Source organism: Corvus hawaiiensis, chromosome 11, assembly GCF_020740725.1.
Source record: "Corvus hawaiiensis isolate bCorHaw1 chromosome 11, bCorHaw1.pri.cur, whole genome shotgun sequence".
In the NCBI taxonomy this organism is placed as follows: Eukaryota; Metazoa; Chordata; class Aves; order Passeriformes; family Corvidae; genus Corvus; species Corvus hawaiiensis.
This window is the reverse complement of record NC_063223.1, coordinates 11,959,280-11,986,688: the sequence shown is the minus strand read 5'-3', so window position 1 is coordinate 11,986,688 and position 27,409 is coordinate 11,959,280. Positions and strand designations below refer to the sequence as shown.

Here is a 27,409-nt window from a genome sequence, read left to right as displayed (position 1 = left end):
CACGGGCCACCTTAAGCGGGGCCGGGGCTGGGGAGGCCGCGCCGAGCACATGGGCACGTTAAAGCAGCCCCGGCACGGTCCCGCGGCGCGGAGCGCCCTCCGTCTCCATGGGGGAACTTCGCCCCGCGGTACCGCCCGGGGCAGGGCGCGGCCCCTCCGGTACAGGCCGCGTAGGCCTCAGCGCCCTGCCCGGGCAGTCCCTGCACCGGGGTCTGCCCCGAACAAGGGCGCAACGCGGAGCCTCGCCCCAGGTGCTGCGTGGGGATGGGGGCCGGGCTGCACCCGCATGCCGCGAAGGAGCGGGGCGGCCGCGTGGAGCCCCTCGGCCAGCGTCGCCCCACGGCCACGCGGTGCCGGTGGCGTCCCGGGTACCCCGCCTGCCCGCTCTGCCCCTGTCCCCGCGTGTCCCCGCGTGTCCCCCCCGCCTTCTGCGCGCCACCGCGGCCGCGCGCCCCCCGCACAGGACGCCCCCCAGCGGCCGCGCCCTCCCCGCGCCCCGCTGCGGCCAGGCCCCTTTAAGGCGCGGGGCGGGCCGAGGGGCTGAACTCTCGCGGGGCTTGGGGGCCGCGCTCTCGCGAGGCTGGGGCAGCGCGCTGATTGGCTGCGGGGGGTTGAATGTAAGATGGCGCCCAGGGAGCTGTGAGGGGAAAAGACTCGGGGCCGAGGCGGCGGCGGCGACAGGGCCGGGGTGAGGCGGGGCCGGGTCACGCCGCAGCGCAGCCGGGCCGGCGGGCCGGGGTAGTGCGCGGCGGCGGCGGGGCCGGGTGGGGCCTCCCTTTGGGCGCGGGAGGAGGAGGCGGCGGTTCCGGGGGCGGCGCGGGCCCGGCGGGGAGGGGGAGGGGGCGGCCCCGCCTGCCGCGCGCGCGCTTTCCTGGCCCGCGCGGGCGCGCTCCCCGCTCTTCTCCCCCCCTCCCGTGCACCGGGCCGTCCTCGTCGCCCCCGCCACCCGGGCAGCGAGGCACCGGAAGGCGCGGCCTGTGCGCGGCCCTCGGCGGCCCCGTCCTCGCGGAGCCCCCGACATGGCTCCTGCCGGGGGGGGCGGGGGAGGCGGTGTCGCGGCGCCGCCTGCGGGCCCGGCCCGGCCGCCCCGCCGAGAAACAAAGGCGGCGGGAGCGGCTGGGGCAGTGCCGGGTCCCCGCGGGCGGGGGAAGCCCCGCGGGTTCCGCGTCCCCGCTCGGGCAGGACGGAGGCTGAGCTGCAGCCGACGGTCTCAGGGCCTGAATGCGGAGCTTCGCCTCGTCTTGGCTGGGTGGCCGAGCGGTCCGTAGAGTTCCCGGCTGTCTCTCGGGGCAGCACTGAGAACACCTGCGGTGGGGTGGGGGCTCTGGATACGGTCACTACTGCTGCTGCCTTGTTCTAAGTTCTATCTGCCAGTAACTCCGGAGTTACCCACCGTGCCGCGCCTGTCGCCGCACGGCGCTCTGTGACAGATGTGCTCACACAGTCGTTCCCAGTACCACCAGGCTGAGGGATACGATGGTTAGAAATTGGGCATCTTGCAATTCCTCAGTAGGAGCTGCTAGCTGCGTGGATGATCATATATTTGTTTCCTGATTTTTTTTTCTTAATGGAATACATATTAAAAATAAAATGACTTAATAAAGAAAGAGGAACTGGGGATGGAAAGGGCTTCTTTGTTCTGTCTTCTCCAGAACGTTACAAGTCTAAGAGCTCAGGACAAGAGCAGCAGAAATACATGCAACATGGTGACTGGTGAGTCCAGATTGTCCACATGCTGCAAGTTGTGTGTGTGTTTTCAGTAACCTCAGTCTAAGTTTTATCAACTAACCGTATGTGCTCATAATCTTCAAAGAATTTTTCTTGAACTTACTTCCTGAAAAAAATGCAGTTATGCTGCACAGAGAGCAGTTACCTTACTTTGTTGGAGAAACTTATTGCCTGGATGCTCTTTTTTTAAATTTTAAAATGCAGTATTAAAAACATGCTGCTGAGATCCAGTGAGGGTGGGTGTTTGCAGTTTCCAGTGCGTGTCTGTGGGATAAATGGAATGCACAAATTATGTGTTTTAATAATTAATAGTAAAAGTGGTGACTGCAGCAGCAAGCTGCACGTGTTGCCCTACAAAAGCCTGTTGAATGCACTAGAGCCTTAGAGAGGTTTTGTGCCAGAAGTGCAGGTTGGTTTAGTTTTAATAAGTAAAATTTCTGGGAGTGCAGCATTAGTTTCCTGAATCTTCCTCTGGACCGGGTACCTCCACTGCTGCATAGGGTCTTGTGAAGTTTTGAGTAGTTCAGTGCTTTTAGTTAAATAATCCAGCAGCCTTAAAACTGGTGTGAATGACCCATGGAGACACTGTTACCTACAGGGTCTGTAGCTGCATCTGTAGAGAAAACCCAAGGAAGATCTTGTCCCTCTTGTGGGATGGGAACAGATGCCTTGTGGCATGGTGGGGCTCTGGTCCATGCCTGGCACTTTGGAATACTGCAGGGTCTCACCTTAGTGGCTCTCGGTATAGTAACTTCAAGAAAATGTAAAGGAAATTCTTTTTTCCATGGTAGAAGAAAGACAAGAGATTCTTTGTGACAGCTTTTGAGAGAGGAAGATTTACTAGTAGGGGAAGACTGGCCTAGTAGGCTCTTGGTTTTCATGCTAACAAGAACTAATTAAAATGGACCAGCTCAGCAGTATCAAGGATTTGTATTTAAGAAATTAGTGCTTGCTTTGTTCTGCTTCCTGGTGGTCAGAAGAGGTTGGTGATGGTTTGGTGGTGGACCTCTGCTGCTTATGCTTCTGGGTTTCTTGTGGCTTCTGGTCTCTTATGCGGGAGAATGATGTAGCTTGTGAAAGAAGGGTTGGAGTTTCAAAAGTGGAAGTGAGGGCTATCAGCTCCCATTGGAAACAGCAGCCCTGTGACCTCCCTGCTCTCTCCTTTGACAAGATTAACAGAAGGTGGATAGCTATTCCCTGAACCATTACAACATAATAAATACCAATGCACAAGCAGGAAGGGAGCACCTGGGAGAAGTGAGCCCATCCAATTCGGCAGCAGCTGGCTGTTAAAGAGCATCTGTGGCACTTATGTCTGGGATCCTGCTGTCAAAGAACATCTGTGGCATTCGTGTTTGGGAGCCCAGCATGGCATCCTTGAGGCTTATTCCTCAGAAGAGTCTTCCTTGTCAAAGCTGTATCTGCTAGTGCACCTCAGAGTGGACATGGAAAATGATGATGCCCTTCTGAAAGCCTCACTGTAATATTGAAGTCAAATACTTGGAAGTTCCAAGTAGAAGGTTGGGACAAGTTAATTGCTCAAAATCTGTTTTCCAACCTCAGAGTCTATAATGGAGCGTCATCCAGCTAGATGCAAAACACATTTCAGTGTGCCTGCTCTAGGTCTTATCTGAGTCCCTATGGATGCATTAACATCGTTCTTCTCCCTTGGTTTCACCCGGGGCATATGGTCACATGGGAAGGCGTTAGTAATGTGTGCTGTAGAGGTGTAATCTACTCTTGGGTGGCTGTTGGAGAAGTGAGTAGTCTTACTGGCTCTATCACCCATAGTGGGCTTGAAAATGTCAGATTGGTGTCTCTGAAAGAATGTTTTTTCTGTCCAGATGTGGGCTCTACAGGAGCTTTTGTATGCCGATATTTACAGAGCTGTTGGATTTGCCATGTGAACACCATTATATGTTTTTTTTACTAAACAGTGCTGCATATTTTAAGAATATCTTCTGTAGAAATCTCATACAGCAACAAATGTGTCTTAAAGACTTCAGAAGCCATAGATAGAGCACAAATTGCCTCATATGTCTTCCCCTTACCTTTGATACTTGTTTTTTTTTTTCTCCTGTGAGCCTGGTCCAATGCACTAGCCATGAACCTCCATGTAAACAAAAACTGTGTGTTTGGACTGCTGTCATGTAACAATGAAGAGGGGTTAGCGTTTGCTTCAGCTCTCCCAGGTTTTGATGATAACTGGGGCTGGACTTGTGCAGTGTGCTTGAGCGCCAGTCAAAGCCTAGAGTTAACTCCCATTTTCACACAGGCAGGCTTTTGCAGTCTTACATTCAACCATAGCCCTGAGTTCTACTTTGTAAAATCATGGTAGAAGGATACATAAAGTTCTCTTTTTGTACCTGTCCTCTTTAGAACTACAGTCAATGTACATAGTGATGTCTGTGTGTTTTTCCTCCTTTATGCAGCTTGATCTAGTAGTGCTGAATCACCTCTTCTAGTCCTAATCTTGTGTTGTTTCACATCTTTTCACAACTGTCTCAGTGTCCAGTGATGTGATAGCTCAAATGTATTTATATACAGGCTAATTAGTGCCTTAGAAACAACCAGTATACAGTATACTCACTGCAAAAACAATTTGTGGGTTTAAACAAGATAAGTCAGTAAGAAAATAATGCTGTCAGAATATACCCTAGAGCTGTCTGATGTTCTCAGGTGGAGTCATCTTTGGTGGTGGTGTTTTTTTTTTTTCTTTGCTTTCACTTCCACCCTGATCATCTAACTTCTTTTTCTGTCTTTCTTTTGTCTTCACACATGGCATGTTTCATGTTAACCTCTTCCTATATTAAAAGTAGATCAAGAACTAATGCTGCTGTTGCCTTTGTCATTTCCAGAGCTCTGCTTCTCCATGTGTGTAGTTCCCTGTTTGAGGAAATCTCTTGATTCCATTGCTCTCCTTTTGCTTGCTATGTTCAAATCGATGAGGCTATCCTAGTCCTAATAGCAATGGGCTGAATGCTGCATCTGTTGCTCTTCTGTTGTGCTACCCATTAGCTGCCTAGAATAGAACTGCATGGCCTGATAGAACACACTGCTCAGTTCCCCAGCTCTGCGGCTGCAAAGCAGGGCTGCAGATATTGATTTCTGAGCCTCTCTCGCTAACAGTGCATGCTGCAAACAAATGGAATGTACAACTGGGTTTGTCTGGTACAGGACTTGCCTGGTCTGGGTGAAGTACAGAGCTAGGAGAGCTTACCTGGCAGTGAGCTCTGTGAGTAGTGCCACAGTCACACCTGGGTATCATTCAGACTCCCCTGAGCTGCCAAGGGTTAATCAGAGAAATGCGTAGTAGCACAAGATGCCTCGTAAAACTAAAGCATCTGTCTTGGGCATCTGGCTGTGCATGTTTGCCAATTTTCATACAGTACTTGGTATGAGAAATTAGTTACTGGAGTTAAGAATATCCTTGCACCAAGGGAGTGCTGTAGTTAAGACTTTTACTTTCTCTTTCCTTAAGGAACCCTGAGGACCTTGCAATATGAATAATTCTCTGGAGAACACCATTTCCTTTGAAGAATATATCCGTGTGAAGGCGCGAACGATCCCCCAGCACAGGATGAAGGAGTTTCTAGACTCCCTTGCTTCCAAGGGGCCAGAAGCTCTCCAGGAGTTTCAGCAGACGGCTACCACCACAATGGTGTATCAGCAGGGTGGTAACTGCATTTACACGGACAGCACAGAGGTGGCTGGGTCTTTGCTTGAACTTGCTTGTCCTGTGACAACCAGTATCCAGCAACAAACTCAGCCAGAGCAGCAGATACAGGTTCAGCAACCCCAGCAAGTCCAGGTAAGCATCTGAAATCATCCTTGAATGTGTATATGACTTGCTAACTGATAGAGTAGTGTTCAGAGCTGTTGTCTAACCTTAAGCCGCAGACAAGTACTTAAGAGGCAGGGCCAATTAACTTTATATAGTACAGCAATATTTCCCTTTCATTTAAGGAATTTGGTAGTAAATTGGCTCTCTGGACTGTGCCTCCCTCAAGCCCTGCTGCAGGAGGAGCCACGTACATAGCAATGGAGTGGTGTCACCTATTGGAGAAATGGTCAACAGTTCTGGCATGTGCACAACTCCCAAAGCCTTCTGCTCTGAAGCTGCTATAAATACCAGCCCCCTCTGACTGTCTGGTTGTTCAGGCTGGCTGTGGGATTGAGCTTGCCTTCAGGATTTTTTTATTACTTTAATAAAATCAATAATCTTTGAATGGTTTTACTTGAATATTCTACAAGTTGTTGTTCTTGAACTGGCTTTTAAGTGAGGGAGAAATGCAGGAGAGTCAACTTTAGGATATGAACCAGGGGATGATACATTTCAGGAAAGGAATTCTAAAGGATGCATGTGCATCATGGTAGATGATCCATTTGCATAGTGGAAGGAGTTGTCATTTTTGTTATTTTTTAAAGTAGATATTACATTAGGTATTTTAATAAGTATTAAGTAAGCAAATCCAACATCACAGGGAAGAAAACCAAACCAATGTTACAACTTAGGATAACTGCTTTTGTCCTCAGATACATTTTGTAATTTGAAGAGTTCATAGGTGGCAGGGCATTTACTAAGGTTTTTCTGTGATGTATCTCCATACAGCTGAACTCTGCCTATAGCTACAATTCTGATACACTTGAGATATGAATCATTCTGCTTTCTGTAGCAGAATGTAAAGCTGTGAGCTCTCTTGTTTTTACATTAAGTGAGGGTTTGGAGTCACAAATAGGGTGGAAATAAGGTACGAAATAAGTGCGAACTTGCTGCAGTGCAGTAGACTTGTGCCAAAGGCTCACTTGCATGCTTTTATCCTACGGCAAAGACAAACTTGCCTCCTTCACTGGTAACTCATCTCCAGTTACTCTCTATTGAGTAAATGAATGCTTAACTGGGGCTTTTGTAACCTGTTGCCCTACAGTAACTTGTGTTGAAAGGCTTTTGAAGAACAAAAACCGAAGTCTTGCCGGCATGACTTGGATCTCTGCATGAGGCTATTAAAACTGATCAAGAGTGGGTTTGGTTTTGCCAGCTAGTATGTTTTCTGGAAGAAGTTTTGTTTTTCAGTAGAAGAGCTAGGAGGGTTGGCTTTTGAGTGCCTCAGCCTTAAAGATGTGGAAGGCCCCCAAACCAATTGTAGAAGTCAAAAGGAATCTTTTTTTTTTCCCCCCCCACTCATTTTTTACCTCTTGCTGCCTCCTTTCAGAACTACTCAGTATTCAGGCTTGACTCTTGCAAGTCTTTTAGTAACAGAGATAGGGAGGGAGGTCATATATCATATGCTCCAGAGAAAAATAACCTGACCTTCTTGAAAATAAGCATAGAGTTGCTGCCAGAGACCAGTTCCTGATTTTTGAACTCAATGACCTGCACCCGGAATATGAAAAACTCGTGAAAGTCAAGATTCCATCAAGTTTCCTAAAGAATGTTGTCTACTGTCTGCTCCTTGTTTTTGATGTGCCTCTGCTTTTAGATACCTGCTTTCCCATCCGTACAGCTCATAACTAGTGTTTGTGTTACCTACCCTGCTGTTCACTTTAGGGTGTTGCAACACCCCAGAACAGTAAGGTGGCACATTTGATACTAAATGGGGCTGCAGCTTTTGTGTATCAGCAGTGCAGCTGGACTCAGGTGTATTTGAGCAGCTAGCTCAGAATTATCTTAGTTTTTCTGCAAGAATAGGGTGGAGAAGAATGTCTTTACCCCTTTGAAAGAGTGTTTTTCTGTCTTTCAAGGTTTCTTATGGAGACATAATTTATGTTAAACCCGTGATTTAGTGTTAACTTATCTCTGCACTGTCACTGTGGCAGCAGTGGCGGAGCACAGCTTCTGGATAAAGCTGGATTTTGTTGTGACTCTGGGGAGTGACAGTGTTCCACTGTAGCAGTGCACCTGGTCCAACTGACTCCCTGTGCTAAAATACTGCTTGTGTTGTATTATGATGAATTCTGGTCATCTGCCGAAGCCTCTTAGCTTTTGATTAAACATATGTCCTGGTACTTGACTTGGTAATCTGTTTAGTTCTTGCTAATCCAATTGCAAATCAGTGGAAGACCCTTTGAATGACTATGCTTATGTCGGGCAGTGTGACAGTACTGCTGAAGGTGACTAATAGTATGACCAGTCAGATGACCTCACAGTAGCAATTGCTGCTGATGATCTTTCAATCATGGAGATAGGCAGTGCTCAGGTTCCATCCTGGATTTTACTAGCTGTGAACAACTGAAGACAGAGTGTGACTTCTTGCTGCTTTAATTTATTCTGGCAAAATAAATTTTGTCTTTGAAGAAGTTGTCACCTTAAGGTTTTCTTGCCTAAAAGGTTCAACAAAGTCTTATCAAGTGTTTATTTTACAGGATGAATGGATGCAACTGTTGGGTTGTTTACGCTAGTCATTGCTACAGTTCAAGTGTCCTGGAGCTCCTTCCACACCCAGTATCACAGGGGTGCCATAAGTGACCTTAAGAAGGAGTTTAGTGTGTCAGGAGTTGTCATACCTTGTAGTGCATCAGGGAGTGGCTGGGAAGGACTGTGTTTTGTTCCAGTTGAGTAAGAGTTTTATCAGCTCCGCTTTTGGTCAGATTGTTGCTTGTTGGTCCTGTGCATTGAGGCCATCAAATTGATTATGCCAGTGAGAAGAGGTGTTTTAGTGTTGACTTGCTTCCCAAATATGGTACTTCTGCAGAGGTCAGCCAACCTTTTGTGCCTCTTACACAAGAAGCTTTAACTGAAAGAATATCAAAGGACAGAAAGTATCTTTGCTTATGATGTGTGTGGAGAAATCCTCAGTTTCAGCTTTTTATGAACAGTCTGATATCTAGGTGGCAAGATTTTCTTGGGCAGGGCTTGAGGGGAGGATGCTACATGTGAGCAAGATCATGGAACTGTATGGGGAATGGTTAAGTGCCTGTGTAAAATATCTTTTGGTTGATACTTGTGGCTTTCTAATCGTTCAATTCCTTATGTGTTTACTGCTGAGTCTATTCTGTGACTTCAGACAATTACAGGAGGCTGGGCGTTACTAACGACACAAGGCAGGGAAAGATGCCCTTAAATAGCTTAGAAAAAAGTCTGGTTTCTGGCTCTGCACAGAATGCATCTTTGCTTCTGATGGATGCACCTTCCTCTTGCCTCTGTACTGGTCTTGAAGTTTAGCTTGGAGTTAGAGTTCCTATTTGCTTATGTTTGAAAAACATGCCAGTAAGATTTTAGTGTAGCAGCAGGTATTAATTATCATTTGTTAGGGCTGAGTGGGGCACTTCAAAGAGTGGTTATAGTCAAGAGTGGTGTTTTCGAGGTAGCATTTACTTGTATATGGAAGTAGGCTTCTGTTGGAGAGGTAAGCTGTTTTTCCTTGGTCATGTGTTTTAACTGTCTTAGACCTAAATCCCTCCCCAGTGTACAGCTTGACAGCAAAATCTTGATATTGTAACTATTCAAACACACCCAAGGCCTAATTTAGCTGATGGAATTCTCTCTCTGATGTTGATGAATGAGCAGAGGAAAAACTTGGAGTGAGAGTCAGTCTGGCCGTTATTCTGAAAAGCTGACTTGTACCCTTCCCGTAGACCTTATTTACTTAGATAGCAAAGGACTTCCTGTAAAGTAGTTAAATAACAAGTTCTGACATTTCCTGCTACTTCTCTGATCAGTCTTTTCACTTACACTTTTCATATCTGTTTTATACTTGCATGTACACTTTCTGGTGTAATTTTAGAAGGAACTCTTTGTTACAGTGTTAGCTTTTAGTGCTGGACTTGCTTTAGCTTAGGACTGTTGTTGAGGGAACTGTATTTTAGGTCTTCTGTCCTTAAATTGGGCAAAAAACCCTGAGATTACTCTTCTCATGCTCTCACTAACTTTTTTCCCAAGTATTTGTCTTTGTGTGGGAAGTTTGAGATGCACCCACATTACTTCTGGGGGCATTTGGAGCGTGCTTCCTGCAGCAAGTTGGCCACCTGCCCCTTTTTACCTCTTGTAGGTTTGGAGTCTGTCATTTGGGGTTCCCACCAGACGAAACTAAGCGGTAAGATGCAGTCTTGTGTCTCCATGATGTCAAACTTGGCTGGTGGGCAAGACTAGAACTAAGTTTGAAATAGTCTTCTAGAAGGTATAGTGTGGACATGTTAGTATGTCTCCAGTCTTGCTCTGGAGGTCTGCTCTTGGTGTGTACTACTGCTTGCTAGTGTAAACACGCCTCAGAAACCAAGATTTCTTTGTGAAAAGATCCATTTAAGAGCCTGTCAGGTGCTCTAGGACAAGGTAGATATCAAAAAATCCATGCAGGAAAGAGTTGCTAGGTGTGCTCATTTAGAGTTAGGTTTTAGGAAATATTAGGTAATCCAGTCAGTCTACAGATGAAAGAATTAACAAGCAAAGAAAATCTCAGTTGTTTCAGAGCTGCGGTTCTGAAACAACTGAGTCTGATTCCTTTTTGGGCAGAGAATCCGTGCAGGGCAGACATGTTATGACTCCTACTTGAAAGTTTGTCTATCAACCATTAGGAAAAATAATTTTGGCAACCAGGCTTCAGCTGTTCTCATGGTCGTGGGGTTACTGATTTACTCTTTGCATGTGCTCAGTTCAGGACAGAATGTGTTTTTGGGCTTGATGTGACAAGATTTTCTCTAAGGGAATGTAGTTTTTCCCTCCTGTTATGATACAGCGTTGATTTCTGACACTTGATTTTCTAGTCAGCTAGTATTTGATCCAGCTTCCAGAGACTTTATGGTGAAAAGGCGTTTCTCTGTGTCATGGTAGCCTGCTGGGAGGTGATTCTTTCATGCTGTTGGATCCAGACTTTTGGCAATAAATAGTATTTCAGTACTGGTAACTTGGCATGTTCCTTTCTTGCACCAGTAACCCAGGAATTCCCAGCATAACATGGTTTTGCTTTAATCTTCAGCATAAAGGGAAGATTTAAAGTCCTCCCTGTTGGTCTTGGCCTGTAAATTTAAAACATTCCCCTTTGTACAGAGTCTTTTATAAAGTCATCTGCTGCTGGTGGGGTTAGTGTAATACTTTGTCTAACTTGCTATCTGAGGAAAAAATGGACAATGAGGTCAATATAAGAAGCCTCTGGTCTCAGACTGGGTTGAAGCCTGTAAAACTGAAATGAATGCTTGTAGCACTCCTGCATAAACCTACTAGAAAACAGGGAGGGATCTGCTGCAAGATACGGTTTTTTAAAATGGATGTGTAATTCACAGGGAATGCATAATGTGTGGTAGGTAGAGGTCCAATATCCTTTTAAATAGGACCACTCTAGTCAGATGCCTAATGTCTGTAGTTTGCAACACAGAGAGCTTCAAGTCATTCTGGAGTTAGACTTCATATTGTTTGGGTCTGGACTCATTCTTTGAGTGTTAATAATAGGGTGGACTCTAAAGCAGTAGCAAGACATCCTGGTTGTAGGAGTTAGGATTCAGTCCTGGGGGAGTTTCGACAGGCCTCAGGGCATGACGTCTGCTGAAAGTGGTGGAAGTTGCCCCTGACTTTCAAACACTGTAGGCTCAGGCTCTGAAACAGATAATGATTCAAAGCTGTGCCAGGGGATGTTCAGGGTGGACATTAGGAAGCATTTCTTTACCGAGAGAGTGGTCAAACACTGGAACAGGCTTCTGAGAAGTGATTGGTACCCCAAGGGGGTCATTATTTAAGAGGCATTTAGACGGTGCTGTTAATGACATGCTGTAGCTTATGGTCAGCCCTGAAGTCGTCGGGCAGTTAGGCTAGATGATCATCAGTTAGGTCCTCTCAAACTGAAAGTCTGTTTACAAGAGCAGAAGGGAGCAAATGCTGTCTTGGTCCATTTGTTCTTAGACCATGCCTCTTGCTGACAATACCTCTTTCTTAAACCAATTCCATTACCTTTCTAATTGTGGTTGTGTGATAAAATTGTTTCAGCACAGGAGGAGACTTTGAATTCTTACTGCTAGCCGAAAAAAAGTCTTTCCTTTTTGTATGTTACAACACTCGCAGGAACTGTAATGTAAAAGTTTGTGTGGGAAGAAGATGGGGGTCCTTTTAAGGTGTTCTCAGTCAACTGTGCAAATTCTGAAAGCACTACAGAAGTACAGGACACATTTACCTCTTACCGTCATTTTGAATCCTAGCAGGTAAAGCAAATGTTTCTTGTGTGAAACTGAAAATATCAGTGCAATAAAACATGTAATTTGTTCAGTCTTTGGCTTTTGCCTTGCAGGTAATCTTTTGAACAAGGACTTAATGTAATAGTAAGGACTATATTAGTGATTTTTAAAGTGAAGTATTTTGAAGAATTCTTGCCTTAGGGGTGTGATTGCAACTGGCTTTCTTAAACTGAACCCTTACCTGGGATCTGTGTTTGGGCCTGTTTGCCCAAGGCAGTACTCATGCTCCAGGGCAGAACAATATCAAATAGAACTGAGGAAACATCCCATAGGTGAGTTCATCTTTTTCAATTGACTGCCTGATCAAATCACTCATTGATGCAGCTTTTGAAACTGTCATGCTGACATAAGGTCACATGCTTCTTGTTACCTTGCAGGAAATTACTATAGTCACCACATCAGCTGCATTACAGTATACTGCACAGAGTTCCCAGAAGGAACTGTACCCGAACTGTACCCTATTCTTCCTGGAAATAAATTAATTCTTAACAGGAGGTGACTTATAAATCGGGCCTGCCAGTGGGGCTTTTTGCTACCCCAGTTTTTTCCTTAGCAACTCTTAATTGGCTGTAAATGGGTCCTTAACATTTTTCAAGACTTCTTAGCAGCAATGTTGGGAAGTGAGATTTTGTGCACAGCAGGCCTGCATTGTAGTTCTTTTTGGTATTGTTAGGCTGGCTAGTGTGCTGTCTCTGTGTAAATGCTGCATTAGTCTGACTGGCTCCAGGAAGTGAGCTAGAAAAAGGTGAGAGGACAGTGAGTAGGAAGACATTTAGTTTTATAACTAAATAAGTCCGTGTTGGCTCCAGAAAGAGGTGTTGAGGAATTAATTCCGTCCCTTAAAATAAAGTGTTAATGAAGCCTGGAGAAACAGATGGTCATGAGAACCTGGGAGATATCACTTCTAGGACAAGGCAAATGTAACCAGTTGTCTGTGTGAATGTGAAGAAAAGTGGAGAAGTGTCTGGACAAGGGATGTGAAGGTATTGAGACCTGAAATTTGTGCTGGGGGCTACCTGTGACTCCTGGCTTTCAGTGTGCTGCTGGACTGCTGCTAGGTATTGTGGCAGACCTTGGACAAATGAGCATTAATGTGAGAGGGTGTGATGTTTCCCCCCCCCCCCCCCCCCCCCCAAAAGAAAAGGAACTGATTTGAAATGAAGTCAACATATTTTGTCTATGTTATTCAGCATTGACTAAGTGCATGAGCTAGAAAATGCAACTGTGTAGTTCAGACAATAAATGGTATTAAATGGAATAAGTAAATAATGAAAAAAAGGTTGGTTTTGTCATTGCCAAAGAAATTCTTCTAGAGTTTAAAAATCATGCTGCGGGGTAGGCCATTAATGCATGACAAAGATTGAGGTTGAACTTGCCACATTCTGTGTTGACACCTGCTTGAGTAGTGTTACTATCAATGATAGGTTTCAAAGTAATATTCCCATGCTTTATGAGGAAAGAGCCATGTGCTGGTTTTGACTTATCCGTCAAATTGCCTGTCACCAGCTAGTGATCCTGTGGCCATCTTGGGACTGTGGTGGGCAGCAGTAAAACCATTTAGAGCATGGTAAGAATGAGGCAAGTTCCTGCGATTGTAATGTGCGTGACCTTAAAGTGCTGGTATTGCAAGACCTATGCTAAAGTAACATTTTAGCAATGCAAATAGCTTTGAAGACACTTTTGGATTCCAGGGATGCAATCTGTTGGCTTGAGTCCATAGAGCTTTGAGGGTGGAGATGTAGCTCACGTGCTGTTCTCTCTCTGCTGAGAGTCATGTGCAATGCTGAGCAAACACATCTACTGTATCACTGTTAATAACCAGGCACTTCTAGAATACCTTGGTTTCATTTTCCTGAAATCTTTACTAATGGAGTAATATATGGAATCATAAAAGGGAGCATAAAAGACCTGGAGCATAGATCTTGAGTGACAGACCATCTCTGTTGAATCACTGACATTTGCTGATCTCTAACTGCTGGCTTGGTGTCATTGCAGGTTCAGGTCCAGGTCCAGCAGTCACCGCAGCAGGTCTCCGCCCAGCAGCTCTCTCCACAGCTCTCTGTCCATCAGGCTTCGGAGCAGCCAATACAGGTCCAAGTGCAGATCCAAGGCCAGGCGCAGCAGCAGGCATCCCAGACAATACAGAGTCAGTCTCTTCAGAGCCCCAGCCCATCACAGCTGCAGGCAGCTCAGATCCAAGTACAGCATGTGCAGACTGCCCAACAGATCCAGGCTGCCGAGCTACAGGAGGAACACATACAACACCAGCAGATCCAGGCCCAGCTTGTGGCAGGACAGGCCATTACTGGTGGTCAGCAGATCCAGATCCAGACAGTCGGGGCACTGTCACCCCCACCTTCTCAACAAGGCTCGCCACGAGAGGGAGAGAGGCGGATCAGCTCTGCGAGTGTCCTTCAGCCAGTGAAGAAACGTAAAGTGGATATGCCTATTACCGTATCGTATGCTATTTCAGGGCAGCCAGTTGCCACAGTGCTGGCCATTCCTCAGGGCCAGCAGCAAAGTTATGTCTCTTTAAGGCCAGACTTGTTAACAGTGGACAGTGCCCACCTGTACAGTGCCACTGGGACCATTACTAGCCCCACTGGAGAGACGTGGACCATCCCTGTTTACTCTGCTCAACCACGTGGTGACCTTCAGCAGCAAAACATAACCCACATTGCCATCCCTCAGGAGGCCTACAATGCCGTCCACGTCAGTGGCTCGCCCACAACACTGGCTACAGTGAAGCTGGAAGATGACAAGGATAAGATGGTGGGAAGTACTTCAGTAGTGAAGAACTCTCATGAGGAAGTGGTGCAGACTCTTGCTAATTCGATCTTTCCAGCACAGTTTATGAATGGCAACATCCACATTCCAGTGGCAGTGCAGGCTGTAGCAGGGACATACCAGAATACAGGGCAGACAGTGCACATATGGGACCCGCAGCAGCAGCAGCAGCAGCCCACACCCCAAGAGCAGGGGCAGCAACAGCAGCTACAAGTCACTTGCTCAGTAAGTTAAAACTGCCTCTTGGTCTCAGTTTGTGATTAACAGCTTAAAAATGTTGTGGACAGGGAGCATGCCAACAGACAGCTGGTGTCTGGGAAGCAGAGATGCATCTGTCCCAGAAGCCTGAACGTGACATAGGGCACTTGACTCCTGATGGGTATGAGACTATCATGTAGTAATGTTGGTACATAGTTTTAGGATTCAAAACTTTCCAAAAGAAAGTACGGTCTTGATCTTAGTGTTAAAAATTAATAGATACATACTAATTGCCAGATTCTTCATAGCGGGTATTCTGAGGTCTGCAATATTTTCCTGAGCTGTTCCAGGGGTTGCAGTGGACAGGCAGGGATAATTGCAGCCAAATAAGGTGTGCTAATATGTACTAGTCATTATTAGTTACTTTGTGTTATGTTGCACATGGAATCCACAGCAGATCCAGCACCCAGGTAAAGTGTCGAAATCGGACTAGTTGTGAGCAAACTTCCTGGATCAATAGTACGTAAGATATTTAGGGGCATAAGCCCCCCTAAATACATAGGCAATTCCAGGAGAGATGTACCCTCTCTCTAGGCGGGGCAGTAAAGCTACTAGAGATGAACATCACACTTCCGGGAGCTGACCCTCTCAAAACTGTGAAACTGAGAAGGAATTTGCCTGCCTGCCCTGCACTGTCCTCTAGCATTGTGCTTCTAGAGGATCTGGGAAAATTGCAGCCATTTTGCTCTATTTGTGAAAAATGTAAGTTTGTTAAGAAGCATCTGCCAGTTCAGCAGATTTACTTCAGCCTATGTCCAGCCTTCGCACTGGACAAGGTGTCTGTGGGGTCAGGGCAGAAGACTGTCCCTTGGATTGGGCTTATGGAGGGAGTTGGCTCTGGAAAGCTTTCAGGTCTCTGGAGAGTAATGTGGCAGCACTCTGGAGGAGAGCAGAGGCTCAGTCCTGGCTCCTACAAAGACAAGGTGTCAGTTCGCCCTTGGACTCTTTAAGGCAGAGAGAGGCTTTCCTTCACAACTTGGTTGCCATCTGCCTTGATTAAAGTTGGGCCTTTTCAGTCAGTTTCTCTGCAGCTGTGCTACATGCTGCAGCTTCAGGGGCTGATAAGTGAAAAGCTAGTAAGAGCTGATGCAGAAAATAAAAAATCAACCAGAGGCAGCTGGAAGGCTCCAGTCTGAGACTCTTGCAGACTTTGCCTCTTCAGCTGTTGGTTTTTCATACTGAGTAAGGTCCAGGTATTAAAAGTCTCTATGCTGTTTTCACATGCCATGGTCTCTAGACTGTCAGAGCAACTTTCACTAATATTGGCACTTAGCAGTATCAAAGGAAAAGCTGCTTTTTGGAGTAGCTCTTAGGAAGGAAAAAGCGAAACTGTTTTGATACAAGAATTGCTATTTCTGTAACATTCAGGGTGCCAGTGAGAGTTTGACTAAGGTCTGTAAAAGCGGTTAATTGAGGTAGCTATGAGACTCTCTGGCATGGAATTGAGAAGCTGTAGTGAAGAATGCAGAGTGAGTGCAGCTGGAGGGCTAGCTGCAGATTTTAGATTTGTCAAGGAAACCAATAGCACCAATAAGTTTCAGTCTGAGATTGAAATTCTTGGTGACCTAAGGTCTTGCTGCAAAGTAAATCTCCAAAGGGTCTGGAGATGCCTTAGGTCTGTAATAAGTCATACAGTCACTCTTCACACAATAGTAGCTAGTCCCCATTAGCAGTATTTGGTATTTTGAGAACACTGCATTGAAGTTGAATTGGTGTTTTGATGCTGTGTTCTAGTCTTACTGCTTTTTACCTCTTACAAGTGAATTAATCTTATCCATCATGGATGATAACAGAATGTATTTATTCTGTGTGCCTGTTATATACTGCTTGAAGAGAGCATGGATAGGGAGGGATGCCAGTGGTGTATCGCATGTGATTGTACCCAGGACCTTCCTCAGGGCAGTCTAGGTGTGGAGCAGCAGTGGTTAGTAAAGCTGGTGGCACCTTCCTGTTCAGGGGCTGGTGGTCTCTGTGGGCTGATCTTGTAGTGAGATGGACTTCAGTGATGATTCAGAGTGCTTAGTGAGCTGAAGATAGATCTGTCCATTCAAACCGAAAGAGTTTTTGGAGTGTAGAATATTCTTTTGTGAGCAGCAATTCAGGTTGGACAACAAAAGTTGCATTCCTTGGATTGATTTCTTGTTAGGAGTATTGCAGAAGGTTGGTATCCTGGGGCTACAGGTATTGCGGGATTCTTGCTTTTTGTCCAGCTGTTGCATATTGAAGTGTGTATATAAAATGAAGTGTTTTCTTTCATAGGCTCAAACTGTTCAGGTTGCTGAAGTTGAACCACAGCCACAGCCGCAAACTTCACCTGAACTTCTACTTCCAAACTCTCTGAAGCCAGAAGAAGGTCTTGAAGTGTGGAAAAGCTGGGCACAGACCAAGAATGCAGAGCTGGAAAAAGAAGCCCAAAATAGACTAGCACCTATTGGAAGTAAGTGTCATGAGAACATGGCCTTTGTTTCCTTTCAAGCAGGATTAGGAATGACTAAAATGTTAGGCGTTTACTGCTCTGGGAAACACTTTCATTTAATCAGTGATTGTTCCTAAATTTAAACTTCAATTTACTCTGCAGTACTAATTCTTGTGCATTCCCACTGCCGCAGGACATGTATTAGCTCTGTGCTGAGCCCCCTTGAGCACCTGGGCACCTGATAGCAATAGAAAAGGGCACTGCATGACTGTGGTGCATGGACAAACTGTCTGGCCAAGCTGGTAGAGCAGTCATGGAGTTGCTATTTTCCTGTTGCTGCAGGGCAGCATTTCACTGAGGGCACGGTAAAAGAAGGCAATAGTTACGCATTTGGCAGGGCAGAGGATCTTCCTATCAAACTCTTGCCTGTTTTATCTTTTAGTATTTCTGACAGCCTAAGATTTGGATTTATTTCAACTTGCTTTACTATACTGGGAGAATGAGGTAGTGCTGGACCTGCCAGATAGAATGGCAAAGCTGGAGATGTGGGAAATCTCTCCTGAAATGTTAGGAAATAATATGGCTTTATGGTTTAAATAATATAGCTTTGTTTTGTGTTTCCAGGGCGTCAGCTGCTGAGGTTCCAGGAAGATCTCATCTCTTCAGCTGTGGCTGAGCTGAATTATGGTCTGTGCTTAATGACACGAGAAGCTCGAAATGGTGATGGTGAACCCTATGATCCAGATGTGCTCTACTATATCTTCCTGTGTATTCAGAAGGTAGGATGGGACAGCTTTGTGTGCTGCAGAACCGTACATGTTGCCAGCATGTGTAGGGAGACTCTTGGTTATAAAAATAGAGACTCTGGCTTCTGTTAAGCTTCCCAACAATTTTATATGAAAAAAGTCTCTTCGCTTAAAAAGCCCTGAAAACATCAGATGACTTGTCCTTAGTGCAAGCAATGCTTTCATCTACAGGTTAAGTTTGTGAATAACTGAGTTCAGTATCATAGTGAAAATAATAAGTCCATTTAGCTTTTTTGGTGGGGAGAGAAGAGTTGGATGATGTTTGAAGAAGCTGTCAAAATCAAGACTTAGATCTAGTTGAAGCTTTAACAGGCAAGAACTTACGTGCTGTGGGAATATATGAGCTTTCTGGAAGAGCTGCAGGAGCAGAGCTGAACCTAGACAGGGAAATTGAGCATCCTTGTTGTTAACCTGAAAAAGTAGTGTCCACTAATCATGTGAAATAACATGAAGTGAACACACCTGAGATAAAACGTGAGATCCAATCAGCTTTACTTTGTAATATGGTTTTTCCTTTTTCTGTCTTGGCATTCCCATGATAGTAACTGAGATTACCTGCCCTGTAATGGCCTTGGTGCAAGAGTGCTCACTCTTCAAGTAAACTGTATTAGTCTTCAGTGCTATACTGTAAAACGCTCGACTGACTGAGTATGGGGGCCTTTAGGATAAGGTCTGGTCTGAGGAACACACTTGCTCCCACTGTATTGGCCTGTGTTGTGAATCTCTTCCAGTATCTCTTTGAAAACGGCCGAGTTGATGACATCTTCTCAGATCTCTACTATATTCGGTTCACTGAATGGCTGCATGAAGTTCTTAAGGACATACAGCCCCGTGTTTCGCCTCTTGGTAAGGGCTTTTGTTAAGAACTTTAAAACTTTCCAGAGCTTGGAATGTTTAAACTGAACCTAAAGCATGAGTGTAGTCTGAATAGAAACCCTTTTGAAGTATGTAACATCCCTAGGCCAGCTCCTGCTGGTCAGGGAGAAAAACGTTGTGTTTGCAGTGAATGCTGGGGTTACTGCAGTTGTCAGGCTCTAACACTGTGACTGTCAGTGAACATTATTTGTCTGTCACTTGTCACCTATCAGAAGGCGCATTGTAGGGACTTTGTAGTGTCATGAGACTGGCTTACTTGGCAGCCAGCTGATTGTTCATCTGAACCAAGTTTCCTCATCTGAAGTGGTAATACATCTTGCCTCTAATATGTATTGTTTCTTTGGGAGATAATAACAGCACTGCCGTAGTGCCATGTGGCCAGATGGATACTGTCTGCAGGACCAACTGAGTGTCAAAGGAAAAAACAATGAGTGATTAAAGCCTCCAATGCTGCAATCAGGAGATTGTGGCAACAGGGATGGGGGGAGCAGTTCCAGAAGACACAGATTTTGACAGAGAACTGTATGAGAACTAGATTAAGAATTGCATCTTCAGAGCATGGAAACTTGGTTTCTCATTGTTTCATTCCCTTTGATATGTTTGGACATCAGTGAAGAAGTTACTGCTTGTGTTCAGAAAAGTAGCTGATGTAACGGGCTAGGTGGCTAAGTAGCACTGTAAGTTTTGGAATCCTTTTGTTTTCAGTCTGGCTGTTTGATCAGTGTTTTGACATTCCACAAGCCCTCGAGTTCATACTGCTGTCTGTTTTTCTGTTTATCTGTGTATTTGGAGTGTAGTATTTTTCTTCTACACAAAGGGGAAAAAATTTGAGAATCAAAGGATTACTCATGTGTCCAAATACATCACTTGGCACTGTGTGCTGACTAAAGCTGTGCACAGGGCTAAGAACTGATTTGTTACACTGGCCTGCCTGCTCTCACATATTATTGGATTAAGAGCATCTGCAGTGGAGTCAAGCCATTAATTAAAAGCTGTTTAAGTGCATATTCTTTTCTCTATGGGCTGGGATGTATAGGCATGTTGCAGAAGTATACTCCACAACTAGAGGTTGATGGATATATACAGGTGTTTCCTAACTGTACCTGCTATTTTAAAAGTTATTGGCAGAGCACTGAATCTTGACATTAGTGAGAATCTCCTCTTCCTCCTTCTGTTAAGATCTATATGCTCTCCAGTACTTACAGACTGTAAAATGCTGCCTGTGTTCATGCTGTGTCTGTCCCCTGGCATGATGCTGACTTCTGATTATTGCAGGTTACATCCTCTCCAGTCATGTAACAGAAGAGATGCTGTGGGAGTGTAAGCAGCTTGGAGCTCACTCCCCTTCCACCTTGCTCACTACACTGATGTTTTTTAATACAAAGTAAGTACTCAAATCTTGGGGAATCTTGGTGAATGAAAGAACTTCAGATACCTTAACAGGATTGATATGAAACTGCTGCTCTGGGTAGGGCAAAATCATGAGTTTCAAATGGTTGCACACAGAGCCCACTTGTAGCCTCATCAGACAAAGAAGATGCAGTATAACAAGGAAGTGAGCTAGCAGAGGGCAGACTGAACCTGTGGCTTTTGTATACTTTGCTGCTGGAACAGTCCTTAGCCCAGTGGTTGGTTTGAGCTTCAGCCTGCTCATGACGACTAAAGGTAACTACCTTGCTGTTGTGACTATGTCTCTTGCTTGCCTCTGAATGTCCTGTGTTCTGTTCTTGCTGCTCAGGTACTTCCTGTTGAAAACAGTAGACCAGCACATGAAGCTGGCCTTCTCCAAGGTGCTGAGGCAGACCAAGAAGAACCCTTCTAATCCCAAGGATAAAAGCACGAGTATCCGCTATATGAAGGCTCCAGGCATGCACCAGACAGGACAGAAAGGTAGTGTCTAGGAGGTTTCTTTGGGAATATTTTACTTACTTGGGCTTGAAGAAGTGGATGAACCTGGAGATGTTTGCAGGTAGGGATTCCAAGGCTCAGCCAGTTACCTGCAGCCTGGCATTATATGTTTTCCATGCATTCTATTCAAGAGAGCATAGTGCCTTTTAATCATAAGCCTGGGGACATACCTTAACTGAGGCATGTGGGACTCATCAAGAACCAAGGATAATTTTTTTGTTACTTTTGGTTTCTTTTATGGGCAAAGAGGCTATTGGGTGTAAGTGCTTATGAAGAGATGGAGAAAATTCTTGGGGAGGGCTTCTCTTACCTTGATTCATGTGAACCCATACAGAATTCCTATGTAAGTACAATCTGTCCTCTTAAAAGCACAGGATGCAACTGAGGCTTTGCAGTCTTAGTAGTGAGAAAATTTCCCTTATTTTGCGCACTGGTAGAGGAGAAATGGAAAGAAGGATATGGATGGGTTATGATTTTCAATAGCCTTAGGACAAAGAAAGCTCTGCGTAATGCTTTAAGCATTTATAGCCAGGTGCCTCTGCCCTGAACAGCCGTGTGTCTCTTGCCAGCTCTTGCACGGTGACAAGGTGCTGCAGTGTTGAGGCTCTGTGGTACTGCTCAGTGTGCTGTGCTTACACAGAGTGTCTGACAGACTTCTGGGGGGCTGGTTTGTAGTTACAGATGACATGTATGCAGAGCAGACCGAGAATCCAGAGAACCCCCTGAGGTGTCCGATAAAGCTGTATGACTTCTACCTCTTCAAATGGTGAGAGCTCTCATCTGTGTGTATAGTGCTTGTCTTCTGTGACTTGGGGAGCTGCACCCTGTGCCTGGCTTAGTTTTCAGTACTGTGTGATATTGCTGGCACAGTTTCTATATTTGCATAAATTTACTTAAATGGAGAGGGGTGTTGATGTGAGAGAGTGGGATTAACTCTGATGGCATGTAAAATGAATTTTTGGGGTATTTAAGACAAATCCTGATTTGTGAACTGGCTGCTCTTAATCTTGGACATTTGCTGTGTTGGCATGAACTTGTTCTTCTGCTTGTGAGTTGCAAGTCATCTGGAAGCATCCACTACTGAAGATAGGAGTAGGGTCCTATTCAAACCAGCTTCTGAATAAAAATAAGGACTTGCTATGGAGATTGGAGGGTGCCTCAAAGGACTCATCTATAAATTATGATGATTCTGATACTTAATATAATGGTTCCTCTGCACAGATGGGTCTGCAGGTAGCCTGAATGTGAAAATACCCCATCCTGCTTTCACTCTGAAAGACCCCTAAAGCCATGTGTGTGTTATGCTTACCAGTGTGGAATAAAAACTGCTTTCTTGTAGTCCTCACCTTGGCATGTCCTAAAACTTTGGGATGAATGTTGCCCCTAGATGTATCTCTGTACCTTCATGTCTCATCAGCCAGATGTTCACTGTCAGAATTTGTGAAGCCTGGGGTGAGAACAGTGGTGGTCTCTCTCTTCCAGGACATTTTGTTAGTCTGGTTATTTCTGATCTTCCTCACACAGCCCCCAGAGTGTGAAAGGCCGGAATGACACATTTTACTTGACACCGGAGCCAGTGGTGGCCCCCAACAGCCCTATCTGGTATTCCATCCAGCCGATCAGCAGAGAGCAGATGGAGCAGATGCTCACCCGGATCCTGGTGATACGAGAGATTCAGGAAGCTCTTGCCGTGGCTAATGCCAGCACCATGCACTAAGGCATCCTTCGTGGCTCAGATGGGGTGGGGCAGGGTGATGGGGGAGGGACAAGCAAAGAGAAATTGTACAGACTTTTACACTAAAGGAGATGCCTAAGTTTTTGGTTTTTTATTGGTGTAGTTATGAAGCCCTTTTAGGCTTCTTCTCTTTAAAAGAATCTAAAGGAAAACCTACCCATTGTGTATCCTACCCAACACACCAAACTGTTGGAACCATTGGAGGCTGCATATCCCCTGCAAGCTGGGAGCTGTGGAAAGCTGCTGGTTGACTCTGGGTTTTTTTTATGATGTAGAAAACATGAACTACAGGATTGGCCTGGTTGGCTGGGGCCTCTGTCTCCTTGGAGCACGTGCAGCCTAGAGGGCACAGAATGATGGATGGACCTGCTCAGCCAGTGGAGGAGAGGCAGGCATCTTCTTTTCTTGTGCTTGGACGTTAATTTGCTGTTATCTTGGAAGAAAGAGGAGAGAGTGAACTGCAATTATGATTTATACAAAAAAAACAAACCAACAATTTCTATTCAGACCTTTAAGTGACATTTTTAGATGTTAAAAGTACAAACTTTACCACACTCTTCTTTTTTGGCCTAACATTGAGGCCTTAAACCTTGAGGCTTCTGTGCCTGATGGAATTCTTGTAACATACACTTGTGTATCATATAAAGATACCACCCTGTTTCTCTTATGTATTCTTACTCTAGTTGTTTATTAAGAATGACGAGCACGTCTTTTCAACATGCCATTGAACAATGTGTCTTTATTTGGGGAAGAGTGAGCTGTGAGGGTGGGGGGTCATTATACAAAGATCAGTATGCAAACTGGTTGTTTTCATCCCTGTTCATTCTTTCCAGCTCAACTCTGCTGGATTTCTTTCACCCCTACAACTTATGAAGGTAGAAGGGCATAAACTTCTGTTGAAGGACCTGAATGTCTGCTTGCTGATGGAAGCTCAGTGCCAGGCTAGGAACATGGGATCTGTGAGATCAGACTGTCCTAATGTTCTGTGGCTTTACCCTAGGCAAATCCCCCTCTCTCCACCTTTTCAAATGCATCACACCAACAGCATGATGAAGGGGTAGTGGAGGGAAAAGGCCTTCCAGGAGCAGCATATGGCTTACTCCTGCAGTTTAGCAGCCTTTTCACAGTTTTTAACACAGCCGTGTAGCTTTTGGCATCATTCATGATCATAATCCCCAGCCCTGTAGCCTTGCCTTGCTGCATCTTAAATGGTTGCTGTATTTTATATCATTAACAAATAGTTTGCTCTTTTGAAGCCAGCAGGTAGCCAACTGTGCTTGAAATGGGAGATCACTTGCCAGGCTTGTTATTTGTGCCACCAGCTTCTTGGATGCAGAGAAATTACTCTGCTTCTTGAACTTGTCTTCCCTGCTTCTCCACCTCATGTCCCTTCCCTGTTCCAAAATATACAGATAAATATTTAAATATATATTACAGTAAAAGAACTTAAACTTGTGTACAGGCAAGCAGCTTTCCTGAAGCCTCTGTTGTCCAGCACCTGTCTGTATTGAGAAGGAAGGTTTGCCCTCTCTGTTGGTTGTGCAGAGTGTAAATTGATGAGAGTAGCCATAATGTTCCCTGTCTTTGTGCTTGTGAGCAGTGTTGAGGTGTGCAGCTTAGAGAGACTTCCCAAGCCCGTGATGCTTCATACTGACATTGGTGTTCCTGAGGAAGCAGGTGTGCTTGAGTTAGCTGTCAGTATGAGCAGTTTGTTCCCTCTATAGGACTCTGTGTTCAAATAAGTAAGTGCAGAGAGGTGAAGTAGCAATGCACTGTTGTTTTATTTTACACTCTTAGCTCAGTGTCTGCCCTCAGAACTAGGCCAGAGGAAAAGAGCCTGGAATCAGTGCCCAGATCCCAGTGGGTAAGCTGGGAAGATAGTGCCCAGGGTGTGTGTAGTGCTGGCAGCAGGTACTGTCACCTCAGTTTGTCTGCTGGGAGCCAGCAGTTGCCCCCTGGTAGAGTGGCTGTTGGGATCACCAGTACTGCTTCAGCTGTCAGAAGCCTCTAATCCCTTCACCGTATTGTAGTGACAGGAATGTCCATCTTTGGCCCTATACTAAGTCTTTGAAGACAGGGTTAGGGGCAGGCTCCCACTGTTCCAAGCAGTTGCATGTGCCTGCTGCACAGGATGCCCAACAGGCACGCACAGAGTGGCTTTCCCTTTCTTTTGGCAGTTTATCCCATCATCAGAGCAGAGTTGGAAAGCCTGCTGCCTTGGTTGTCTCCATCAAATACAGTGGATATTAAACAATCTGCCAGATATGCACTGTACCAGTTGCTTTACTGGGCAGCCTTGAGAGCCACCTCTTACACTAAAAATTGACAGAAGCTGCAATAACGTGACAGAACTTTAGGGCAGCTGGAGGCTGGGGACAAACAGGAACTTCAGCCTAGCTTTCTGGGGAAACAAAATTCCATGTTACCTTAAAATTCTAGATTGTGCACTTTCCTTACCACCCTTAACTGCAAGATGATCTCAAGTCTTTGTAGGGGGAAGAATTCTCCTTGATCTTGGACGATATTGGTTAAGAACAGGGAAATTTGGCACATGGTGAGCTGTGGAGATCTCCTGGTGACTGGTTTTGTCCTGATGGACTGGAGTGTTTCCATTCCTTTCTCATTGTCCGCATGTACATAGGAGAGGATCTGCTGATGCAGAAGTGGACTGCTGCACTGTTCTGTACTGTCTCATCAGAATGTCTGCTGTGTTAACTTCATTCCCTATTTTTAGAGACAATCGATATACTGTGACTTAAGGATTATTTTCCTGGATCTGGCTTCTAGTCTGCCTCTCTGGAGCTAGTTTAAAAGGTACAGTATTTCTAGAATATAAATACTATGTTCTTTGATAGTGAAGAACATGATCTGCTCCCTTGTAGGGGCTTGTAGGAAGACGTGCACAGAGTAGCACAGAAGAGTGCCGTGGCTTAGGGTTGCTATCCATGTTCTGGGAAATGTTCCCGGTCAAACATGTAAAACAGCTTTTTAACACTTTCCTATAACCAGCTTGACCGCTGCTTGAAGGGCATTCCCCCTTGGCTCTGAGAGTGCCAAACTGCTTGTACTGCTCTTGTATGCGTGTATATATTGACAGGAAGTCTCCGTGCCCTATGCCTTGTACGAGACAGGCTGAAAATGCATCGATCCCTAAATAAATAGACCTGAGAAGTCAAGCTAGAGACTGTGTGTTGTTGATTTTGAACTGTGCCCATCTTGTCACTGTGGTATGAAAGGAACCGTAGAAAGAAGAGACTGACTGTTGTAAAGCACCTCACATTCTGACATGAGACTCATGTATTGGCCAAGCTCTTGACATTTAACAGTGTCCCTATCTTTAGGAAACTTGTAGCCTCTTACACATGTGTCCAGAGCACCATTAGATTTTCATTTGCTTTCAAGAGGTCAAGCATTTCCTCTTTGGTGGTAATGGCTGAAGCAGCGGAGAGCAGACTAGAGAGTGGTTCTTCACTCCTGTCTGCAGTGTGTAAAGGGAATGGTCTAAGTAACTTCATAGAGCCCTCATCTATTGGCTGCCTCACCCCTAGAGGTCTGGACTTCAGAGGGGTCACAAGGTCTGAAGTAGTTCCTGAACTGTTCTGCCTTGGACAATACAAAAAGACTTCATCTGATCTAATAAGAATCCTCTTCTGCACTGCTGCTGCTAGGGCAGAAATCAAGAGTCTTGTTCTCAGCTGCACCAGGGCTACTGTCTGCCTTGGCATACATAGAGAAGGGATGAGACCTTGAAATCTCCTATGCTGTGGTAAGAGCAGATCCAGAAATGGTAGAAAAGAGCCCCCTGGGTGTATATAGGGGGTGGAGGACTGCTGGTACTGTAGTTGCTCATCCTCTTGCTGGACTGAGTGCTGCTGGACACTGAATGGCTGTGCAGCTGTCCAGTTCAACCACATTCTTACGTGAATTTCATAGTGACTGACTCGGAGTTAGTGCTTGGATTCCTAAATCACTGTTAAAGTGGGATATCAACTGTCTTCCACCTTATATGGGGCTTTTCTCCCCATCTTATTGCTGGAGCTGCTCCTCTCAAATATTAAAGGGAATGCACCTTATCCTGATGATTCAGCCTCTTCTGTTTTGCTGGTGCCAATGCTTAGGAAAGAGCCCTTCTCTGCTTGAACCTCTTCCTACCTTAAGGAACATCTCAATTCTTCCAGAAGTCTTGCTGACATGCTGCCCCCAAATCTCTGAAGCGATTGCTGTGTCCTTACTGGTCGGTTCCCTTTTCTGTGTGGCTGAAGCTCTGCTCTTGGCACTGCAGTCACGTTCCCTGTAACCCTGTGCATGGCAGCCACATTTGCCTGCTTCTCCCTTCTCGTTGGAGCTCATCTGAACGGGAAGGCAGATTAAACCCACTTACAGCAGCAATAAACCATGTCTAGAACTCGAGGGAACTGCAGGAGAGAATGAGGTGGAGGGGATGTCTCAAAAAGGCAGGGTCCAGTTGCAGCCCAGGGCCTCGCTTGATAATGAGTGTGCAGCCTATATGCAAAATACATCTTGTCTGTCCCTCCTGTGTTGACCCAGGTCTAAACAGCACATGTGATTGGCATCCTGCAAAGTGACCTTCAGAACTCTCCAGTAGCTTTGCCCCGTGAGTAACTCACACTACAAATCATTTTAAAGAGATGCACTCAACTATTTTTTTAATTTAATTTTACTCTTATATTCTCTGCTCTTTGTAATCTGCTTGGAAATAAAATGTTTTTCCCTGCA

The 27,409-nt window shown here is 45.4% G+C and overlaps 1 protein-coding gene across 2 annotated transcripts; it reads left to right on the top strand.

Annotated features, from left to right (window-relative positions):
- Positions 1-603: 603 nt before the first annotated feature.
- Positions 604-27,409, top strand: QRICH1 (glutamine rich 1). Of its 2 annotated transcripts, XM_048315675.1 has the most exons (11): positions 616-688; positions 1,653-1,713; positions 5,210-5,539; positions 13,882-14,898; positions 17,191-17,368; positions 17,972-18,126; positions 18,885-18,999; positions 20,305-20,413; positions 20,768-20,919; positions 21,613-21,703; positions 22,462-27,409. In XM_048315675.1, the coding sequence occupies exons 3-11, from the start codon at positions 5,231-5,233 to the stop codon at positions 22,652-22,654; spliced, it is 2,319 nt and encodes a 772-aa protein (XP_048171632.1). In that variant the 5' UTR covers positions 616-688; positions 1,653-1,713; positions 5,210-5,230; the 3' UTR covers positions 22,655-27,409. The 2 variants fall into 2 exon arrangements, with proteins under 2 accessions (XP_048171633.1, XP_048171632.1); XM_048315676.1 differs by lacking the exon at positions 1,653-1,713 and having other exon boundaries at positions 604-688.